At 45.5% G+C, this 22,031-nt stretch overlaps 1 protein-coding gene across 2 annotated transcripts in view; it reads right to left on the minus strand.

Moving 5' to 3' along the window:
* The window catches only part of LOC116954089 (nuclear factor of activated T-cells, cytoplasmic 3-like), a 148,431-nt gene extending 126,841 nt beyond the window's left edge, over positions 1 to 21,590 (minus strand). For both annotated transcript variants that reach the window (XM_032974516.2, XM_032974515.2), the window contains exon 1: positions 20,912 to 21,590. In XM_032974516.2, the coding sequence (XP_032830407.2) occupies positions 20,912 to 20,987 (76 nt within the window). In that variant the 5' untranslated portion in view covers positions 20,988 to 21,590. The remainder of the gene's footprint in view (positions 1 to 20,911) is intronic.
* Between the last annotated feature and the right edge of the window lie 441 nt (positions 21,591 to 22,031).

Consider the following 22,031-nt stretch of genomic DNA (forward strand, 5'->3'; position numbering starts at 1 on the left):
AAAAGAACCCCTTCCCAAATACCGGACACCCGTTAAGGGAGTCGCGACATTTCGACAGCGACAAAAAAAACTGCCAAGGTGCGGCCCTGCAATTGCTTTGATCACATCCGCTGCTGGTGGCAGGGGCCTACACTCGAAGGCCGCTCTGGAGAGCCCCTCTAGGGCAAGGGGGTCGGCAGCCCGTGGCTCCGGAGCCGCGCGCGGCTCTATAAGCGACCGCTTCGTGACGTTATCTGTTCAGGACTGCCAGCGTCTCGTATTCGCCACGTGCATTGAGGCTCTTGAAATATTGAGGTTTTTTTTTTACCGAATTCGAACCAACAAATGCCTCTTCTTGCTATTTTGGTTTGCCAAGCCCTCTTGCTCTAGAGCAGTGGTTCTTAACCTGGGGTGCACGCATACCCTGGGGGTGCGAGATGCCCTTTCTGGGGGTGCGAGACATGGCCAGATTTTGTTTAGAAGGTAAATAATCGAAAACAAAAAAGAAGCACACGCACATGAGTACAGCTGCTTTGTTTCATCAAACCACGATGTATTTATTAACATATTTTTTTAAAATTACAATTGAGAAGTAAAAGGGTGGCAGGCTGCAGTAAAGGTTAAGAACCACTGCTCTAGAAGGTACTTGGCCTAGGCCTACTCCTCTTCCACGCTAGGCAGACCAGGTGACCTGCCGGTCGACTGACTGTGGTGTTAACCATTTATATTAAGAGGCAGGGATGGGGGATTCAAGAAACCTGTCTGGCTCCACCGGGATAGTGAGCCGGTGACCTCTGGATTGCAGTGGTCCAGTGTGCTCAGCAGTTGCATAATGGCAGGGTCCCATGGTACTGTATTATAAAGTATAAGAGCAGACACCCTCTCCAACAGCTTGCTTATATACTCTTGGTTTTTATATATAATTAGACTTTGTACCAAATGCAAAAAAAGTGTAAAATGTGAGCAGCGTGCCCCAAGACACATTAATGGGGAGAAAAAAAACACTTACAGTACAGACTTGGGCTTTGCGAAAATTTATATTTTTGTTCCAGACTGAACTCGAACCGAGTAAGACAAAAACATTTTGTTTTTACATTTTCAACATTTGATCTTCGGCCAAAGCTAACCACAAACACACAAAACATTACACGCATAAAGTCACCGATGGACAATGAAGTGTTTCATTGAAAACATCCGTGGAGATGTGGAACAATAGAAAGTTGTGGCTTGAACAATAGAAAGTTGTGGCATGAACAATACTATGGGGACAGAGGGAAGTTTAACATAAAAAAACACATCAAATGCTGTGATCCAAGTCTGCATAGTATTGTATAAACAATCACCAAGTTTTCATGTATAAATGTCTTGCAAAACACACTCTGTACTGCAGTGCACATTAAAGTTAGGCCGGGGTGAAAGATAAGGCATGCAACAATTGTTCAACATCTCCTCCCATGCTCACAATGAAATGCAATAGTCTATATTAACGGCGTGTATAATAATTATGGATTCGCATGACGGACTGTTGTCAATTCATATGCGATCACGGAGAAGAAGAAACCTCCATTTATTTATGAATAAAATAAAAACTGTGAATTTTGACTCATTATCAAATCATGGAGGGAAGTGAATCATTAACTCCCAAAACAGGGTATTTATTCCACTGGCTGTGGCTGTAGAAACTGTCTTGCTGCCTGTACATTATCCAGCAGAGACGTTGAGAAAGAGAGACCAAGAAGACGGAAAGGGTTCGTCTTCCACACGGCATTTAAAATCAACTGGCAAAATATGATAACTGTAGGTTGAGTCTGGTAATTCATCTATCCGATGACGCCAGGAGCTGCTCGATGTGGAATTTGAAGTGCTGTGGGTGATGAGAATATGGAATGAGAAGGGCTATGGAGATAACAATAGAAATTATCCGCAAAAATCGCCACGCCGCCGCCGCCGCCGCGGTGTGCTGCAGAATATGGGAGGAAAGAGCGATGAGAAAAAATGTGCGGACTACAGAGAAAGCACAGCATGTGACTGTCGGTTAAATGAATCCGCAATAAATTCGACGATCACTAAGTTCTGAGTATTTCTAAGACCCAAATAGCACAAATCTGCCATATGGGTCTATGCTAAGGGATCTTTTTTATCCCTTTTCCTTGGAATAAACACCGTCAGCATAGCTAGTATGCGCAGATGCAAAAACAAATGTGCCCGCTTAAAAATATTAAAAACTCATCCGAGCATTTTCCCTTACGATGCAGCTCCCTGTTAGCCACGTCCACTTCTACGGACCGTGGTTTGCAGTGCAGCAAAGCGTTTTCGATCTTTCAATCCGCCGCGGTGTGTCGCAGATTACAGGGGCCAGACACGAAACTCCAATAATCCTGGAATTCGCACATCACTGAATCGCCGATTTTCAAGACCTCTGCTGCACTGCGGTTGGATAATGCCACCGTAGCCGATTCCCTGTTGACACCACACACACTCGTTGCCCCCGAAACCATTGAAATGCCAAAAGCAAAGCAGCATTTGCCTTTACGGCATGTGCTGCATGCAACGAATGTAGGATATCCTGCTTTAAAATACAGGAAATGGTGACTGTATAGAGTGCGTAACAAAGTGCCGCGTTGCTATGTTTGCATACAACACGGTATTTTCAGAGCACCTACACGTCGTTGAAACTTTTCCACGTCTGTGAAAGATAACGATCTGTGCTGTAATCTGAAAGTTCGGTGCTTTGGGATTTCTCCACGCGTGCGCGAGCGCTTTACGGAGACGCTAGCGCAGCGGTTGCCATAAACCTGGCGACCCCGGCGGGTTTCATTACCGCTCACGGCCAACACCGGTGACGATTATATGAAGCGGTACTGTGGCCTCCCCTGAATCAACTCAGCCTCAAATGAGTACCTGGTGCGATGTGTCTGTTAAGGCTTTACGGGGGATCTTTATTGATTGTGTGTGATAGACATGCTACCAGCGCAGGTGAGAGCTCTGTGCTGGCTGATGCAGCAAACCTCACCACGTATTCACATACAAACAACAATCCATTATCTGCAAACCCTATTAACCAACAACTCGAGTTCTGTGGGAGTCGTTGGGTCCGCGGAAACCTCCTGTAATTATCAGTGAAGGCCCTATTCCCATGATTATTTGCGACTGTGTAGGTGGAGTCAAGTTGCAGGTAGCCCTGCGGATGGAAGGATCAGCGGTATTGGTCCCCCACATCACCGCGCATAAGAGGAGACCCTCAAGTAAAACACTGTACATCACACTGTCTAAGCATGGCTGAGTGAGCCAGATTCTTGCAAGCTCGACTGTAAAGTAATGTCATTTGTATGATTCTCGTGATTCTATCCAAATGTTATAGACGACAATTTTCACTTATTTTTTTTAAATATCCAAGGACTAAGGGATTTATATATTTATATTTCCACTTCAATCTCATCCCTCACTCCTCTTAGTATGTTTTCTTGTTTAGCCAGGGAATACTTCCTCGAGTCTCAATACTCTTTCGCAGAATAATTTGTACAATCCCAACTGAATAATTCTCAGTTAAGTTTTCAGCATTGGGATGCCCGGCAAAAACAAGTTACGTTTTGTCTTTTTTAGATATTGGAGGAATCCAGACAACTACCGGTCAGAAACCCCATTCAGAACGTGGGGAGCACAGAGAAACTCTACATAGGATGGGCGCCCGAGTCAGGCAGGAATCGACCCCAGGCCCCCCTTTCTTACTGGGAGGCAAAAGTGTTGCCCATCAATGTAAAAAAAAATGTATCAGTGTACCAAGGCGATAACACTCCGAGATCTGCACAGATGGGTTCACAAACAGATTTAATCCACTGCCATCTCCTGGCCAGAAAATATGCAAGTTTCACAAATTCAGCACAATCAACCAACCAAGCCTTCTCTCCGAAGTGCTGGATTACAAGTACAGTGACTCCTCTACTTACGAACATTCCACTTACGAACTTTCTGAGATACGAACAAACCTATCCGTATGTCCAGTTGCCTGTTCGGACCGAGACTCGTAAGTTCAATTGCCACGCAATAGATGGCGATGAAGAACCAATGGCATCTACATCTGCAGAACATGAAGAACCAGTGTAATCTCCATCTACAGAACGTGAAGAACCAGCAGCATCTACATCTGCATAATGTGAAGAACCAGCGGCATCTATATCTGCAGAACATGAAGAACCAGTGGTATCTCCATCTGCACAACATGAAGAACCAGCGGCATCTACATCTGCATAACGTGAAGAACCAGCGGCATCTACATCTGCAGAACGTGAAGAACCAGCGACATCTACATCTGCAGAACGTGAAGAACCAGCGGCATCTACATCTACAGAACGTGAAGAACCAGTGGCATCTGCAGAACGTGAAGAACCAGTGGCATCTACATCTGCAGAACATGAAGAACCAGCGGCATCTATAGGAGATTAAACAAATTTTAAAGCCATTCCCCGTTATGAGTGCGTATGCCGTACAACATGTGTGGAATCGACAGGAGTGAAGTTGGACTTACAAACAAATGGACTTAACGAAGAGACCTCTGGAAAGTAACTCGTTCGTAAATAGACGAGTCCCTGTATGTGCGACCAGCATTTAGCGTATTACAGCATATGTGTGTGTGTTATATATACTATACTGTATGTATGTTGGTGTATACATTCAACGATAATTTCTAGGTAATACAAATATTGTGTCATCTCGGGAGGTTAGCACTGTTGGAAAAGTCGCTGGCTTTTCATCACAATCATTCAGTTCAAATTCTCAGCACATCGGTTGTCAAAAAATGCACTTATCTCTGCCATTTAAATATGGAATTTCACCAGTAGTTCAGGGACACGAATAACGAACGGCACCATTACTCATTTGATTATTTGGGATGTGTGGACATTTAAACATAAAAATAGTTACACAGTACTATATACGCATAAACAGCAGAGCCGCTGCTATTGGCTGAATAAATAAGCCTTTACTCAATCATTGTTTACATTAATCAATTATTGTTTTTTTTTAATATAAAATTTCATTTGCATATTGTAGCATACATAATGCTGCTGGAAACGAGGGTGAGGTGAGCGGAGATTGACGACATCATCGTCATTGTCACAATCATCAAACGTCGTCGTCACAACCGCATTACGCTGGGCGTGCGAGTGCGGTGAGTTTTAAACTAAAGAACAATTTTTTCTATCATTTTACCAGATGAGGCCCCACCGAGCTAAATATCTCTTTTTCAGAAGCGACCTGGCCACAAACGATAGCTCGAACAAGTGGCTTATCGCCATGTTGATATCTATAGCAGCCAAACACGCTCAACGCGTGACGTTGACCGATTCTAAATATGGAGGGATAAACCGGAGGACCCGGTGAAAAAAATCCACGCGACCGCGGGGAGCCATGCAAACTCTAAATATACAGCAGGCGTCAGGGTCGGGATCGAACCAAAAGACCTTCTTGCATACCAGGCGAGGGAGTTAACATCTCGCGAGTGTCGCGCCCTCGTGGGAATAAAGGCTACGGGGGCCCTGAGTCCGCCATGTTAATCATAATAGCTGGCAATTAAAAGTCGCCTACTCAAAAAAAAATTTTTCGATCGCTTTTGTTTTTTTACAATCAACGTAAACCCAACAACCGTTTCGGCGCCAGCAAACGGCATAAACGTATCACAGTACATGCCCATTATAGCGTTGGCTGGCGTACGTAAGTTTCCTATTATAGCGTTAGTCCACAATAAATAAATGGGCAATGCGGTGTTATGGATATGGCAACGCCCGCAACCTTACGTCCAGAAATAATCACGAGGAAACCCACAGTTAGTTACGGCAGCGTCATTTTCCATCATTCCGACTCCCTGAAAAAAACGCCATACCCCCCCATGAGCTGTTGCCGCATGCGCTGTGCCGTGCAGGTGCATCTGTTAGTTGGTAAACCTGGGGCAGCTTTGTGTGCAGAGACAGCCGGTGCGTGCGTATATCCATGGTAACAACGCTGAGCAATTTCACATGGGGGGGGGGGGGGCACGGCGGCGGCGGCGGGGGGCGTTGGACGGTGACGTTCGTTGTTCGTTCACGTGAGAAGGGGTTCTCGAGCCGTGGACACGTAAGAGTGGCGTGCGGGTCTCAAGCGATGCGGGCGGCGGGCGCCTTTGTCAGAAGTCCCACGTGGTCACTTTGAGCGCCTAAAACGTGGACAGGTGCGGTGCGGCGAGGTGGCTTCGCCGGAGGTAATTGACGAGAACAGCGGTCATCATCACAACAGACGGCGGTCATTCAACCCGATCACTAGTTTAACATTAGAGGATTTGTGGTGTTATGACGAGCAGCCAAGCAGCTTCATGAATTACAATATATGTAGCTTCAGTAGTCGCCGTAATTATGACTTTGTAACTGCAATATGCAGAACATGCATATAGACACTGTGCAATATACTGTTGCAAATACGGTATATGAAATTACTGCACTTCAATCCACCGCTGGATAACAGCCTCCTACCCGTGCTGCCATGTCAGTGCGGGTTGGTGAAATTATTACAATGGCTGTACCAAATCGTAGCCAATTGTATTTTGCGGTTAAAATAAAAACTATTGGGTGTGACCCCCGACCCCGCCGCCCCGCTCTCCACCCCCCAAAACCACCGCGCCTAACAATGGGATTGACGCTACTTGTTACTCTGTGCGAGACAGCGGATGTATATAAAGATTTTTTTTAAAGGCCCATGGTAATGGTTATTAGTGAGTCGCGCGATGGATGTATATAAAGATTTTTTTTAAAGGCCCATGGTAATGGTTATTAGTGAGTCGCGCGATGGGACACCTTACAGGTGGGCCCCCCAGCGTGGAGCCCACCATCTCTTGCCCGCTTCAACCCGGACGCATAATCTACGCGTAACTTGCCAAACGCCAGAAGGAGCGGACGCGTGAAAGCGGGGGGGGGGGGGGGGTGAGGACCTAAACTGTGACAAATAATAGTGAGCTCGCATAACAACAGATTTCTTATCTTAACGGATTAACAACGGTACAGCATCAGTGTAATGGTGGTAGATGAGGTGAATAATATAGATGAGAGGAAGCAACGGGGGTGGGGGGCGGGCGAATCTGTGATGCGCAAATTCGGTGAAAGCAAAATTGATGATAGTAAATGATGACGAACGGATTTAATGAATGTGGTTAATGAGTGAAAGCCGTATCATGAGAATATAAAGCGGGCGCAGTAACGGTGGCGGCGGTGGTTATAAGGGGGACATTAAGGGGAGGGGGGGGGGCATGGGGGTAAGCAAGGAAACAGTAAGTGTGAGTTTTGAGTGAGGAGCGTAAACTTGGTGAGTGAAGGTGACCGCCTGATGTGGAAGGGGGAAGTTCGTTCCAGTGAAAGGTGGTGGGGGGGGCGAGAAGAGAGAGAAAGCGTGGATTGAGCATCAGGAGGAACAGAGAGAGACAGCAAAGATTGACAGGGTCGAGCACAGCGTGCCCGCACAGCGTGTCCGCCGCTGCACAGCGTGCCCGCCCCTGCACCACGTGTCCACCCCTGCACCACGTGTCCGCCGCCGCACAGCGTGTCCACCCCTGCACAGCGTGCCCACCCCTGCACCACGTGCCCACCCCTGCACAGCGTGTCCGCCGCTGCACCGCTTTGTAAATATGAACCTCATGACGGGACCCCAGGGTCCCGAATAAACGAAAGTCAAAATCGTAATTAATTTATGTATTTTTGGCGACTCCGTCCCACCGCGCACATGAACGCCGCGACCCACCAGAAATCAATCCTCTCCTCGTTCGTCGCCAAGCACACGGGTCGTTGCCAAAATTGCCGGAGTCACAAGCAAAAACTTTTAACATTTTAATTTGTGCACCATGCAGTGCTCTTCAAGACATCAAATTACGTCGCAACGCAGTTTATGCGAGAGCCGGTGGCTTATGGGACCCCGGGGTCCCGCCATAAGGTTCATATGTACACAATACAAACGACGAATATCCATCCAGCCAGCCCGCTTCACGGTCCTACTCCCGTCGCGGCCTTTTGTGTTACGGTGGGTTGACAACTGTTCATTGTCGATGTTCACAAATCCGACCTCATCACACATCCGCCCCATACCTCAGAGGCGCCGGCAAGTGGGGACCGTGCGATGTTGTACGTTGACAAGCAATCTCAACTTTATACAGACGCTAAAAAGCCCCAAGCAATGTTCATCGAGTGATACAGTGATGTCTATTGTTCGTATTTGTTAATGAAATCACAATACAGTGCAGTAGAGTCATTGGAAAATATAATAAACAGTAGTTTTGCAACTCCCGCAGATATAAAATATGTCTTTTGCCTACATTAGAACAATCATGCGCTATAAATTTCAACTTCAATTCTACAATAGTATGCGTTTTTTTTAAACAATTGATTTCAATTTATCAAACTGTCCTACATGTAATAATAAATGTAAAAAATACAGCACTGCAATTATTTTACTGTATTACAATGGAGTAAATATATTATTCGAACACGTGCTATTAATTATGTAACAATAGCGCTGGGTATTGTTAACGGTCCCGCTCTACAGCAGGCACATGTGTTTATAGAGGGACGCAGGTCATCGGCTTCCCATGATTTAAGGGAGGATGTGGCCCAGCTTTAAAGTCTCATTAACAAAGCTCCAAACCCTTTGTCTGACAGCGGGACACACACAGCCTAGGTGTGTATCTGTGTGCGATAAACACTTCGGGATTTTAACCCTTTGCAACTAAGCTCGAAAGCATTTCCTGTGTGTGCATGTCTCTCCATCTGTCTAAAGTATGAACTAAACTATGTTTTATTTCACCAGGTAAGGCGCACTGATCTAAATATCTCTTTTTCAGAAGCGGCCTGGCCACAAATGATTGCTCAACGATGTGGCTAATCATGTGGAAATTTATAGCAGTCAAAAACTCCTAACACATGTTCCTAAATGTGGAGGGGAAGACCGGAGGACCCGGAGAAAAATCCACGCGACCAAATATGCAGCAGGTGTCAGGGTCGGGATCGAGCCCACGACCTCCTGTACACCAGGCGAGGTAGTTAACATCTCATCACTGTGGTGCCAACCACGGTGTCAGTGACGGGGGGGGGGGCACGGTAAGTCTCGTTTAATATGATCCTACACGAACAAAACTTGAGTGGAAGGTTAAATCTGTATTTGAAGCTTTCGTGACTGCAGGAATCCATAATCTTTGGTTCTTTCGGTAAAGTCACGTAGGTATTTTACTTTATACCTACGTGACTTTACCGAAAGAACCAAAGAGTATAAAAGGTTAAGTCGCTGGTAGACACTTACTCTTGAGAAAACCGGCCTAAATTGATCAAAGCGTCACCCTCGCTCTGGCATGGCAGAAACCGCTATCCAAGCCCCGTTGTCTCATTGGACTTCCTGCAGTGTGCCTGGCTGGCGCGTGCACTCCTGCCATTATTATTTCTGAATGGTCAAGTCTGTGGTTCTCAAGGACAAATGCATGCTGAAGGGCATAACAGAATCCATGCATAGGCATGGCTCTTCTTCCTTGTTGGGTTCCCCATTTGGCCACAATGTCCATTATCCTTAAGATTACGTCTACAATTCACGCTCTTTTGGAGAGGGGGGTGGATCTCCGGGGGTTCTGAAAAAATAAAAAAAGCACACACGCTTGGCGTAAAGTGGGGTGCGTGTCCCCTCCAAGCCCTTCTCTATCCCATTCCCGGCTCCAATTTACAGCGAGCTTAGCAGATCTCCCCCAGAGTTGCTCCTAACCAATCAGGAGCCGTGAGCAAAGGGTGGCTGGCATTAGTGTGCTCGAATCAATGCATCCTGGTGCCAAGAGCCCATCAAGGTGGGTTGGAGCACGTGCGTAATAGGGCATTTCAATGCCTCACCACCAGTCTCATCACACATTAACAATAATATTAATGTAATGTATCTACCAAGCAAAACCTCACACTCTCAAGATGATCCTGCAATGCGATGTTTGGCAATTTCCTTTTAATTAACTGTTGGGGTTTTTTGTGCGTTTAGTTCATTGTTCTTCCCCCCCACCGCACCTCCGATGAGCATGGTTGGCTTAGTGCGGTGCGAAAGAAGTTCAACATGCGTAGTTATTCGCGGTGGTGGTAGGAATGGTGGTGTTATTGTTGTCTCAACGCTTGTCTCTTCTCTACATACATGTCCGTGTTTGCGTGTCACCAGTCGCTCTGCCTCAATCCATATCTGCTCTCATAGTAGTTATCTCTGTGCACTCTCTTTTAACTGCTTCTATCCTATGTTTCCTGTCCTCTCTATTCTTTCTCACATAAGTCGAACTCCACCACTCTACTACTGAATAGTGAGACTTGGGTTTTGCTATTTGGGCCCACATCTACATTAAGATCCAATCCATGGCTATGCCACCATTTGGTTTGTGGAGCGATCCACTTGCAGCCCGACTCTGCTGATATAACTCAGATGGTTGAAACCGGTTCATAATTTACTTGCTTGAACAAATCCTGCTGGGTATTGGTTTAGAACACCAGTAAACCGAGAGACTAAAATATATAGGGTATGTGTACATGTGGAGATACAGAACGGAGGTCTATTTATACATGATTTTACCCATAATGCTTCACAACACAATGCATAATGATTTTATCTGCAGGGCTGGTGAAATTCAAGGTTGGGAATTTCATAGCAAAGCAATTTGCAGCGCTCTGCCCAGGGAACAGTACTTTTGCCATTGTGGTGCCTTTAATAAAATGACAAAAGACATGCCAGACTAAACTTGGGTGATGAGAACTAGGCAGAGCAAGGCCACGGCCCTTACCACATCCTCCACAGCTGGAGGACCATCATAATTGCCCCCCCCCCCCTTGTGGCCTCTGCCAGCAAGGACCTAGCCAATAGATGAATTGGCTTTACAACTGCCTGGCAGATAGCCTGACTGCTGATGAGACTCAGAATGTCAAAGCCTGTTCAGAGTTTGCTCGCTTAAACAAATGCTGCTGGATAATATTGATCTGGAAAACGAGTAAGCTGATGCAACAAAAATGTTTATTTATAATTTGTAGTAAAGAATGGAGCTCTGCTTAAATACCGCATGCATTTAACCTTAGCATTTGAAGCAATGTCAACATCACCACATGCACAACTTTCAGGATGGCACTTTTTAGGGTGTACATGCGTGAATATAGGTACCAATTGTCACAGATGTGCTTGCCCATATATTGCAAGCCCATGACTACTGTACAATTAAAGCATTAAGCACTATGCCACACGCAGACACACACCGCTTAATACACACTGCTCCACGTGGCACCTCACAAATAGGGGGGGGGGCATTGATGGCCGTGACATTTACTGTGCTCTTCGCTTGTGTCTGTTTGTCCAGTAATCGACCCATTAATGTCGTTTGGCTGTGCTACCAACACAAATGGTTATATTCCTAAATTCGCCATAGCGTTCAAACGGCTCTTAAGCTATTTATGATAAAGGTGGGCAGGACTATACACTGTGTATGACCGGCGTGGCGCCATTGATTTAAATGCAGCTCCGTTTTTAGGCGCTGTTTATTTTTCGGACAGTCGGCCCATAACAGTTTCAGGTTGCCTGGACGACTAGAATAACTTAAAACTTTACACCTCATAACTCTACCGTGCATTTTAACCGGTGTTTAGGCATGTGTTCAACTACAGCGGTCCGCGGTCAACATGCCTGTAAATGCTGTACATAGGGGATACGGAGTTGCATTTATTCAGGGCTCAAATGATGTGGCATCTCAGTAAAAATATAACAATTTGACCTGTACACAGACCCTCGGCCGAATCAGAGCGTGCCGTCTATAAGAGGGTGTTATACACAGAAGTTCAACATACGTAGTGATGTGTAATCTGTCACTGGGGGATAGCGGTGGTACCGTGGTTCGTTCACCACATTTACCAAGCCGGCGAACCAAGTTCCGATTCCCCGCCGCGTCTAACAACAGCGGAAAGTGATATCTCAGACAGACCCCCTGTCCCTCTTTCCTCGCTTCACCGTGGCCACACTGACCAGGTGTGGGGAAGCACGTTCAAACAACCCCGTGGCTTACAGGGCCCTTGTGAGGCCTTCATCTAGCAGCAGATTGACGAGGGATTACTTATTTGAGACGCAGCATAATTGTATGCTACTGTTTATGTGGAATTGGCGAGAGGTCCCTATTACCTCTGTCTTAATAGTTATTTCTGGATTCGTATGGGTATGAGGACCTTCATGTCCACCCTGTAAAATTCCCGTTGCTCCAATTGCCGTGAGTGAAGAGGGATGATGAAATTGTCCATGCTATGGGTGCACCATAAACTGAACCTGAACGTTGGGCAGTTTCTGATATTATCAAAGTAAATCGGATAAAGCCACCCATATTAAGTTAGTATCTTGCTATTTTCAGACCATACTAAACAAACGATGCATTGTTATAGAAGCGTCAAGGTCATTCAAATGGACAGGCTATTTGGAGCTCAAATAGCTTTGCAATGCCAACAACGGAAGGATCTTCTTCAGAAGCTCTATCCTGGAGATGAAGAAGACCCCTAAAACACAATTAGTTGTTTTTGCTAGGACCCTCACGATCAAGGGTGCGTTATTCAGGCCCACTCTCCGGCCTGGGGACAGGTGCGGAACGATTCTCTCCACCGATTAGTGTAAGCCGCTGTGGCCGGCTCATTACCCACTGCACGCGGCCAGGGACACAGAAGACCAGCCCACCAGCTACCAGTTGCAGCTAGCTGCACCGAGAATGCCTGGCACTCCTGCAGTGACATTCCATGCAGGCTGCGAAAACTCGAGGATGTCACCACGTGGCTAACCTCGAAGGACTCTGCAAGGTCCCCCCCCCCCCACCACCTCAACAAAGGCCGAAGAGGAGAGAGGAGTAGACCCTGCCTGGCGGTGACGATGGCGGTGACAACGACGACGACAAACGCGGCAAAGGTGACGTCGTGGAGGCCGCTGTGGAGGAGCAGGCCTCTTGGCAAGGGCAGCAAAGTTGTGCCGCACCTGTAAAAGCCTGCGACACCTCGCTGGAAATACCTGGAGAAAGGCCCCTATCTTCCTACATGGAGACAAGGAGATTCTCCTTAAGGCGCTAGAGGGTTTTCTTTTTATCGTCACACGATGTACGACTAAGTCCGGGAATTGTTTGACTATTTACTGCAGTGCCATAGAATCTAGGATCTACGCAAACCCGTCCCCACATTACCAAATATTTTGGGAGTTTTACGGTACCAAGATATTTTGCTGTCGTGTGCATTACTACATATACGCAATATTAGACGTAAATTTACGTGTACGTTCATGTACTGTACATAGTCATACTATGTACATTTCTGCCTTTATACTGTATATGCTTCGATATATTTGCTTCAACCTTTATACTGTATACACATACACACGTGTATGGAGATGTAAACTGTATTTAGACATGCCTTTATATACACGTGCTGTGGAATTATTACATGCCACCATAGACATGTACACAGTGCATCATTACACAAGTTGTTACTGCAAAGACTGTAATGCAAAATAGAAGTGTCATTGTAAATACTCGTATGTATTATATTCATTAAGTATACATGGAGTGTATACAAAATGCCAACATTTTGGCAACAGATTATGTAGCCGAGTTACTTGCATACAAGGATACGCAGAAAAAATAACGAATTAATGAATGCCTCTGGGATACCAGTGTTCTAGTTAAGTATAGCAAGGCTGTACTATGCATGTGCAGCACTTTTGACAATCTACTGCTGGATGAATACCTCCCCACGCAATGCAATGTGGGGCATTGGGGGTATTATACCATATTCTTCGTTCTTTCGGTAAAGTCACGTAAAAGGGAAACAATAAAAATATAAAACAATAAAATTCTCACGAAGTTTCGACTGCAACACAAGTAATCATCATCAGGTGTGAAAACCACAACAAGAAATTTTGAAAAAAGTGGCGTTTTTTTAACGTTAGTACCACGGATAGCGATTTGACAATTTGTTCAGATGGATGAGTCCATCTATGTTCGGAAAAGAGGAGGGGGGAGACGAAAACAATGGACGCGGTCTGAAAGCCATCTTAAGCGTGATCAATCAATTTTCCCTTCTACGTGACTTTACCGAAAGAACCAAGAATATGAATCCCTGCAGTCACGAAAGCTTTAAATCAAAATTTATTTGACCATACTTCACTACACTCATGTAGTGCAGGTTGAAGGGGGGGCAGATCCGTTGGGAGAATAGAAGTAGAGTACAATAATTGATTTGGCGGCACTACCCTCTGCTGACAACATAGTCCAGCAGCAGCCAAGAGCAGCCTATTTTTTTTATATATGTACACAATGATCGCGTATCCGAACACTATCCATGCCCAAAGCCTGCTTAGCTTCCAAGCTGGGACACATTCCGGGTGATTTGGTCCGTAGGCCGAGCGAAGCATGTGTTGTGAAAAAAAAATCAAAATAAGGAACTGCGTTGGCAGTGGTGTACAAAAACAAACGTATCACAAGCTTAATCATTAACACTGCCTCATAATAATAACGATGATGGTGTAGATAATTGCAATGTTCAAGCTGGGCATCTTTAAAAAGAAAAAAATATGAGTTGAGGTCTATTTAGAGGTAAATGATGTTACTAATAATCACCATCAGCCTGATCTATCCACCGATGGATAAAGACCTCCCAGAGCATGCTCCCTTCTTTGGCTGCCACTCCATCGTTAGTTATGCCTACTGGCCATCATCCATTATAGCGACGCACCCAACAGATATTTCTCAACAGTACGAATTCTTTGAAAAGCATGTGTTGTGGGAAAGAAAAAAAATCAAAATAAGGAACTGTGTTGACAGTGGTGTACAAAAACAAATACATCACAACCTTAATCATTAACACTGCCTTATAATAATAACGATGATGCTGTAGATAAACGCAATGTTCACTCTTATCTGCTGCCATGTGTGTGTTATGCTGTCTGCAGCGCTGCGTGTTACTCGGGCAACACAGGATGTCCCTCCCCCTGGGGCAAGAACTCTGCATGGTTCACCCTATCTGGATTGAGAATCAGAAAATGTATTTATACTGGAGGAATCCAATGAGCTATTAAGCTCTTTTTCACAGATGCCCCGGTAGTTTTCACAAACGTCCAGCAGGGTTGCCAAACGCAGACAAGATGGGTGAGTCCGAGCCCCTCTCATCCGTGGCAATGCAGAGGACCAAACATCCTGGATCCTATTATCCGCGATATTATCAACAAATTTACTCAACTGATCCACGCACACAAAAAGCCGTATAACAGGAACAATAGGAGCACGACCTGTGTATAACAGGAACAATAGGTGCACGACCTTTCATTGCCCCTGCAGGTACCACGGAGACAATAGTTGTCGTGGATGTGGAGAGTTATACGGATTAGCCTTACTACAAGATAAGCAATACAGTAGTACGCAACACGGTAATAATTAATAGAGTGATTAAATCAGCGCGTGGGGCAAGTACTTGCTGGATTTATTCAAGGGGAGTGAGGGGAGTGGTGGGACAGTGGCTAGAGCACTGCACCGACATTCCCCTCATTCACAAGATAACATTGAGTGTTATTATTGTTAGTCTCAACATTATTATTATTACATATGTCCCGTGGCCGTGGTCCAAATTTACTCAAATTTGAAAATTAATCTTATTGTCAACAGACCTCCAACTCCACGCGCCGAGTTATCTCACGCTCTCATGGCGGGGTATATACCCATTCTCATGCATTTCACACCGTGATAATGGCACTTTTTTAACACACAGCAAATGTAGAGATTTCCTCCCCAACCTCATGGTAACGTCTCACGCAAATGATAGTCAGTCAATCTCGTGCCACCAGCTGGTCAATCTTGTGCATTACCCATCTGAGAGTTGCACCCCCAAAAAGTTGGGAACCAATTCATTTATGTATCCCCATTGGGGATACATTGGAAGCTGGACATCTTTAAAAATAAAAATTAGTTTGTGAGGTCTACTCAGGGGTAAATGTTACTAATAATTACTATCAACCATGATCTATCTACCGATGGATGAAGACCTACCCAAGCATGCGCCATTCTTTGGGTGCCACTCCATCGTTAGTTATGACCACCGGCCATCATCCATTCTGGAGAGACACCCAACAGATTGTTCTCAAATGTATGATTTCTTTGAATTGCATAAGTTCTCAGGCCCACGTGTTCCTCTATCTGGCTCAGTATTTGCAACACTTTTCAGGGTTTTTTTCGGAATCGTATGACATAGCAGGTAATGATGTGTTCCTTTTTTTGGAATACTGGTGTGTTGCTTTCCATTGTTATTTTCCAAACAGCACTCCAACAACCTGATCTCATTCGCCTCTATTTAACCATTCTTTTTCCAGGTTCACCATCAAAAAAACTGCCTGCCCTATACAGTACGTACTCTTGATTTGTTTTACAATTGTGCCCCTACAACAGATATTCAATTGTTTAGCATACTTCATATACGTGACTTTTAATTTTACTCATATTTATAATTAGCAGGTTGTTTTTTATACGTCATTCATACATTTACCATAGATCGTTTCCATTGGTTAAATACTATGTCATCAACAAAATCTGAAACGGTTTAAAATTGTCTCCATTTCAGTGTATGCCTTTATGTCTGCGATCTAACATCATCCAATGCAACTTTTTTTAAGTTTACACGACGATAGTACGTGGACCTACATTGTTTTTTGTTGTATACAAACATCACGCGTGTATATATCAAGGCAATTCCACATCCCTATGGTAAGAAGCCTCTGCTGCTGAGATCAAGCATCATCCTATACTCGAGCTTAGCCACAAACGTAATCGCGGGTTCTCGTTGGTCACAATTTCTGAACATGTGCTGTTACACATCGTTAACGTGCATTGTTCGAGAACCCGCTTGTCAAAGTATGAACTTCATTTAAACACCAGTGGAATCTGAGCACATCCAAAAGACAGCCCTGCATTTGGCAACAACATAAAAAACAATTACAATATGGTTCTGTTATACCACAACAACTCACTGATATTGGGGTCAGTGATTGGGGATAGACCAATTAATAGCAATAATATTATTGATCCAATAATTATTATTGCTATTAATAATTATTGCTATTAATTGGTCTATCCGCAAATTAACGGACCTACTCTCAACAGGTGATAATGCTTCAATAAAACGCAACTTAAGCTCCCACAATAACTGCATAAAACGTTTACTAAAAATTGTTGGGGCGGCAGATGATCTTTATTAAAACAAGCTTATCGAATGTTTCCAAGCCACAACCCTGTTATAGGTTACTTTAAAAAAAAGTATTTGCAACGCACTAAATATTGTACAAGTAATGTCAATGATATTTGTTAGCACTGTACAACTACAGTACTATAAATACGTGTTGAGAAAACGTGTTGTTATCCCATGGTATTATCACAGCACATGAACATTTTTATTCATTTGCTGCAGAATTTTATCATAAGTTGTATTTATAGTACAATTTCTTATCCGCTGCTGGATGAAGGCAATCCCAACACCGACACGTTCTACACTTCATAAATGTGCACACGCTTTACTGAATTTATATTTAATCGCCCTTCATAAAAGAAAACAAGTGAAATACTTGGCGTGCACAGCATGTGTATATTTTAAAAACCCATAAGTGTTTTGAGATAAAGTCGTACGAGCAAGCTGTGTGGGCTGATCCCAATCCCTGCCTCCCCCACTCTTAATGTACTGTGTCGAGCAAGTTACATTGATCCAACCGACTTCTTAAGTGCCCCGTGCGTGCATTGCACTTAAAGGCGAATGAATAAGTGCACTGACGTGGCCGCACGATTACAGCATCGCATATGCAGTCCCCATGGTTAATTTTTAATGTGTGCGGCTGTGGTGATGATGATGTGAGGTTCTCAACACTGTTTGACCATCCGCATGGTTATGGGTGCCCGTAACTTTCGCCCAGATCACTTTGTTTCACTGTACTTTACGGTACTCGACTTTTGTTATTGCAGTCGCTTTAGAGACCGTGACCAAATGGCACGACTCTGTACACCACTGTACATATACACGAGGGCTTTAAGGACTTAACACTCCCGCGATACAGTAGTTGAAATGTCTTATACGTACGGGGTTTTTTTTGCATCCGTTTCTACGTTTCAAATGGCGCCTTTTTGAGTTGTTTACACACTGAAATTTGTTGTGTTACTGTACGGTAACAACTTCGGATTTCCAACAGTCACATATCCGCCCAGGGCAAATTAACCACCCATAAACACAGTCCAGTGTATTTGTGTCTGGTGTAAATGTCAATGTTCTATTGATGTTCTCAAACGAGACATTTTCTCATATCCGCCGACATACCCAAGTCCAACGTAACTCGGATTATGCATTAAAACAAAACCTTCCAATGCGGGACAACCAATTCATTTCTCAACGGGCTCTTCCGCTGGTTAATAAATGGCACTTTTTTTTTCATTCAAATAAAACTTTCCAGAACAAACGCCACATTCGAGGGGCCAAACAATCATCGCACCTACTTCCTCCCCCCCCAACTTTTGACATTCCATCGAGGAGAAAGAACGGCGAGAGGACGTAAGCGTGGAATTGCGTTGCACGTGCAAACCAAAACCGCGGACAAGAAAGTAAACCGATATACATTAGCTTTAACACGCGACCAACCATTATCATCCATAAGAGGTTTGATTTGATTAGATCGTGTAAGATGTGTCGTTAAGCCCGCCACCACCCGACACAGCCGATGGGTAAGGTTTGTGCGTATTTGCTCTCCAACACACCGGTGTGCTGTACTCGTAACGAATTAGCCACGTTTTGTTTACGTGACAAACCTTACTAGATGGCTGTGTCGGGTGGTGGCGGGTTTAACGACACATTGATATTTACGCGATCCAACCCCGAAAAACCCTCCATCGTGGACAACATAAGAGCAGTTGGCACTCCTTCAACAGAGGAACAGCAAAACTCCACCAACTCTCTTCTCTCCTGAAGCCCTCTCGTCGTGGCCACAAGTAGACCATCGACATTTGTGGCATTTACCTCCCTTAACATATTTCTGCCATCATACGCAAGGCTTGAATGACAACATTATGGTACAAAAACAGAAACACCGCATTGAGAACACAAGGTTTTGTTTCAGCCGGACAGTTTGCGGTTGAATACAGCCAAAACTAATTTATACAGAACCAGTAAGGTCTGCCTCGCTTGTGTGAACTTTCCCAAGGCGTGAGACCGATAAGGGGCTCACACACACAGTTTAATGGCATCACCCCACGTGTTTTGGGTAAATTAACAGGCAGCAATAAGTAATTTATCAGTCGTTTCTTCACCGCGGCTGCGAGCGCCATATAAAATAACCCATATTGTGGTTGCTACCTTCCTAGCTAGAGACTCCTTCCTATTGTTTCAGGGTGGTTTTTAGCAGTCGTTTAATGAATGTGGTAAAGACAGGGAGGGGATGGAAGCAGGGAGCGGTGGCGCAGCGGTTAGCGCTACGCTACGAACCCGGCGACCCGAGTTCCATTCCCGTTCACGGCCAACATCGGTGACGATTATCTGAACCGGACCTGGGCCTCCCTTAGGTCGACTCGACCTCAAATGAGTACCCGGAGCGTAAACATCGCCACTGGGGGAGACAAAGGCGGCCGGGCGTGGTTGCTGGCCACCCACCCCCTCGTGTGCCGTGCCGGCCTTCATTAGATGCTACTCGCTAACAGCACTTGCCCCTACAGTCTGTTATAGCTATACAGGGGGGGGAATCTTTGTGTAAGTTCCACAGTTCTATGAACGTGCAGCAGCAGCAGCCGTCTGGGTTAATGAGTTATCAAGATGAACAACAATTTGTTGTGGTTGTTGGTGGGTGATAGCTGACAAATCCCGTCCAATGAAAACACGGAGCAGAGGGCTCCATTGCCTTCCGCAAGACGAGGCGTCTGAGCTGTAAGTTGAGACACATGCTTTGTGTTTTTTTGGGGGTTTTTTTGCGCAACGTGTAACTCGCTCCAATGCGAGTGTACTGTATTAGGCGTGCGACGTGATAATCGTGAACGTACCAAGGCAATAAATACACAAGGCACACACATACACACGAGCAGACAATTCAAGTCGGGTACACACCGTTACATGTGCTTTGAATGATTCGCAAACCACCCATCACACTCATACACACACACAACCACGACCACCAAACAACCAGCCCTTTCCTTTTGAAAAACGTTAAGCGTGTTAATATAAGTCACTTATGAACGAGCATACACCACACGTGCAAGGGGCATCATTGTAAACAAGGAGTGAACTTAACAGTTTTTTTTACAATTAAGTGTTTTCATTTCTGGATAGAGTTTTTAATAAAAAAAATCATTAAGTCTGATGTCCTCAAGTACACTAATACAGTTTATATATACATGGTAACTAGTGGTGGTCGTGCAGACCCTATATTAAGATGAACTATTTACGTACTGTACAGAGGAATTTCAACAACAAAAATATATATAACAGGGTGATCCGTTTAAAGATATCCCACAACAATAATTTAGATGAGATACATTTTAAATCAACAAAAATCCTCCCCACGTCTACCAGGCAGTCTCAACAGGTATCCCAATTATTGTGTAAGCTCTCTTAATGATAGAATAATCACACTTTACCCCCCCATATATGAAAACATATAGCTCTCATCGATACTGCATTGTGATTTCATCACCTGTTGGTGGGACAAAAAAAAACTCGAGAGGATTCAATGCGAAATTCGGAAGAATATCGATTTTTTTAAACGGATCACTCTGTTAAGCATGGACAACAAACTTTTCACGCAATTAACTTGCACCGGACTACGGTACAGCGAATTTGTTTAGGATTACATAACAGTTAACAGGGTCTGGGGGTTTGTCTTTGGGTTTGGGGTTGGCACTGACCTGCGTGCGGTCCCGAGCCGTTTTCATCAAATATGAGTCTGAAATCAAATTCGTCATTGCTGTAATTCCCAGTCATCGGACTTAATCGCGGGCACGAACTCGCAGGCAATCATTAAAAAAAAGAAGGAAAAAAACCCCCCCACGAGACTATCTCCAGCCCCCCCCCCCCGCCACAACACGGAGCCGATGCCTCTCCCGCGCCTGTCTCTCCCCCCTCTTCTTCTTCTCTTCAAGGACTTCTGGGAGGAGTACGGAGACAGGAAAGAGGAGAAGCAGGGGAGGGTTTGTGTGGGTGGTCGAAAGAGCGAGAGAGCGAGAGAGCAATCCCCCCCCTCCTCCTCCTCCTCGACCCTCCCCCCACCTCCTCCAAAACACAATCGTCGTAACCGATACTAAATAACAAAACACACACACGCGCGCGAGAGAGAGAGAAACCCCTTGCGAAAGAGTTAAGCGGCTGGCTGCCTGGCTTGCTTGCTTATTCCCCTTCCCTTCCTAGCCACCACCACCACACAGAGAGAGAGAGAGACACACGCACACAAGCGCGCTCAAGTCAACGTGGCTTTGCGGGCACTTTGCAGCTGCTACTGCCGCTGCTGCTGCTGCCTGCCCCCCTGCCCGCTGCTGCCTCGCCCGCTGCCGATGGGGAAACTCGCGGCGAGTTCCCCCTCCACCACCACCACCACCGCTAAACCCCTCCCCCCTCCCTCCACCAACACTGCGTCACTCCGGCGTCACCGAGCCGCCTGACTCACCCATTGGGCTTCGCTTGAGGGGGGGGGGGTGGCGGAGTTGGGGGGGGGGTGATTCCCGGGGCTCATCGCCACCCCACCCCGCACGCACCAAAGGCAAATGCAAAGATTCCCCCGTCCCCAGTAATAGCCTCTACAGCTGTTGGGGGCAAAGTGCTGTTAGCCTCCTTCGTCATCGGCAATAGCAGCGACGTTTAGATGCGGCGCGCCGCTCGATTGTCCGCCCCGTTCCTCCTTTTAATGGAGCGGAGACGGCGCGCGCTGTTCGCGAGGAGCGATCAAACCTGCGGCACACGGATGTGCGGGGTGGGTTGTGAGGTGACCAGCACCACACCCGAAAGCCGCCTTTGTGTGGCGATGTTGAACTA

The sequence above is a fragment of the Petromyzon marinus genome, chromosome 54 (assembly GCF_048934315.1).
Source record: "Petromyzon marinus isolate PM22_M1 ecotype Great Lakes invasive population chromosome 54, UKy_Petmar_22M1.pri1.0, whole genome shotgun sequence".
In the NCBI taxonomy this organism is placed as follows: domain Eukaryota; kingdom Metazoa; phylum Chordata; class Hyperoartia; order Petromyzontiformes; family Petromyzontidae; genus Petromyzon; species Petromyzon marinus.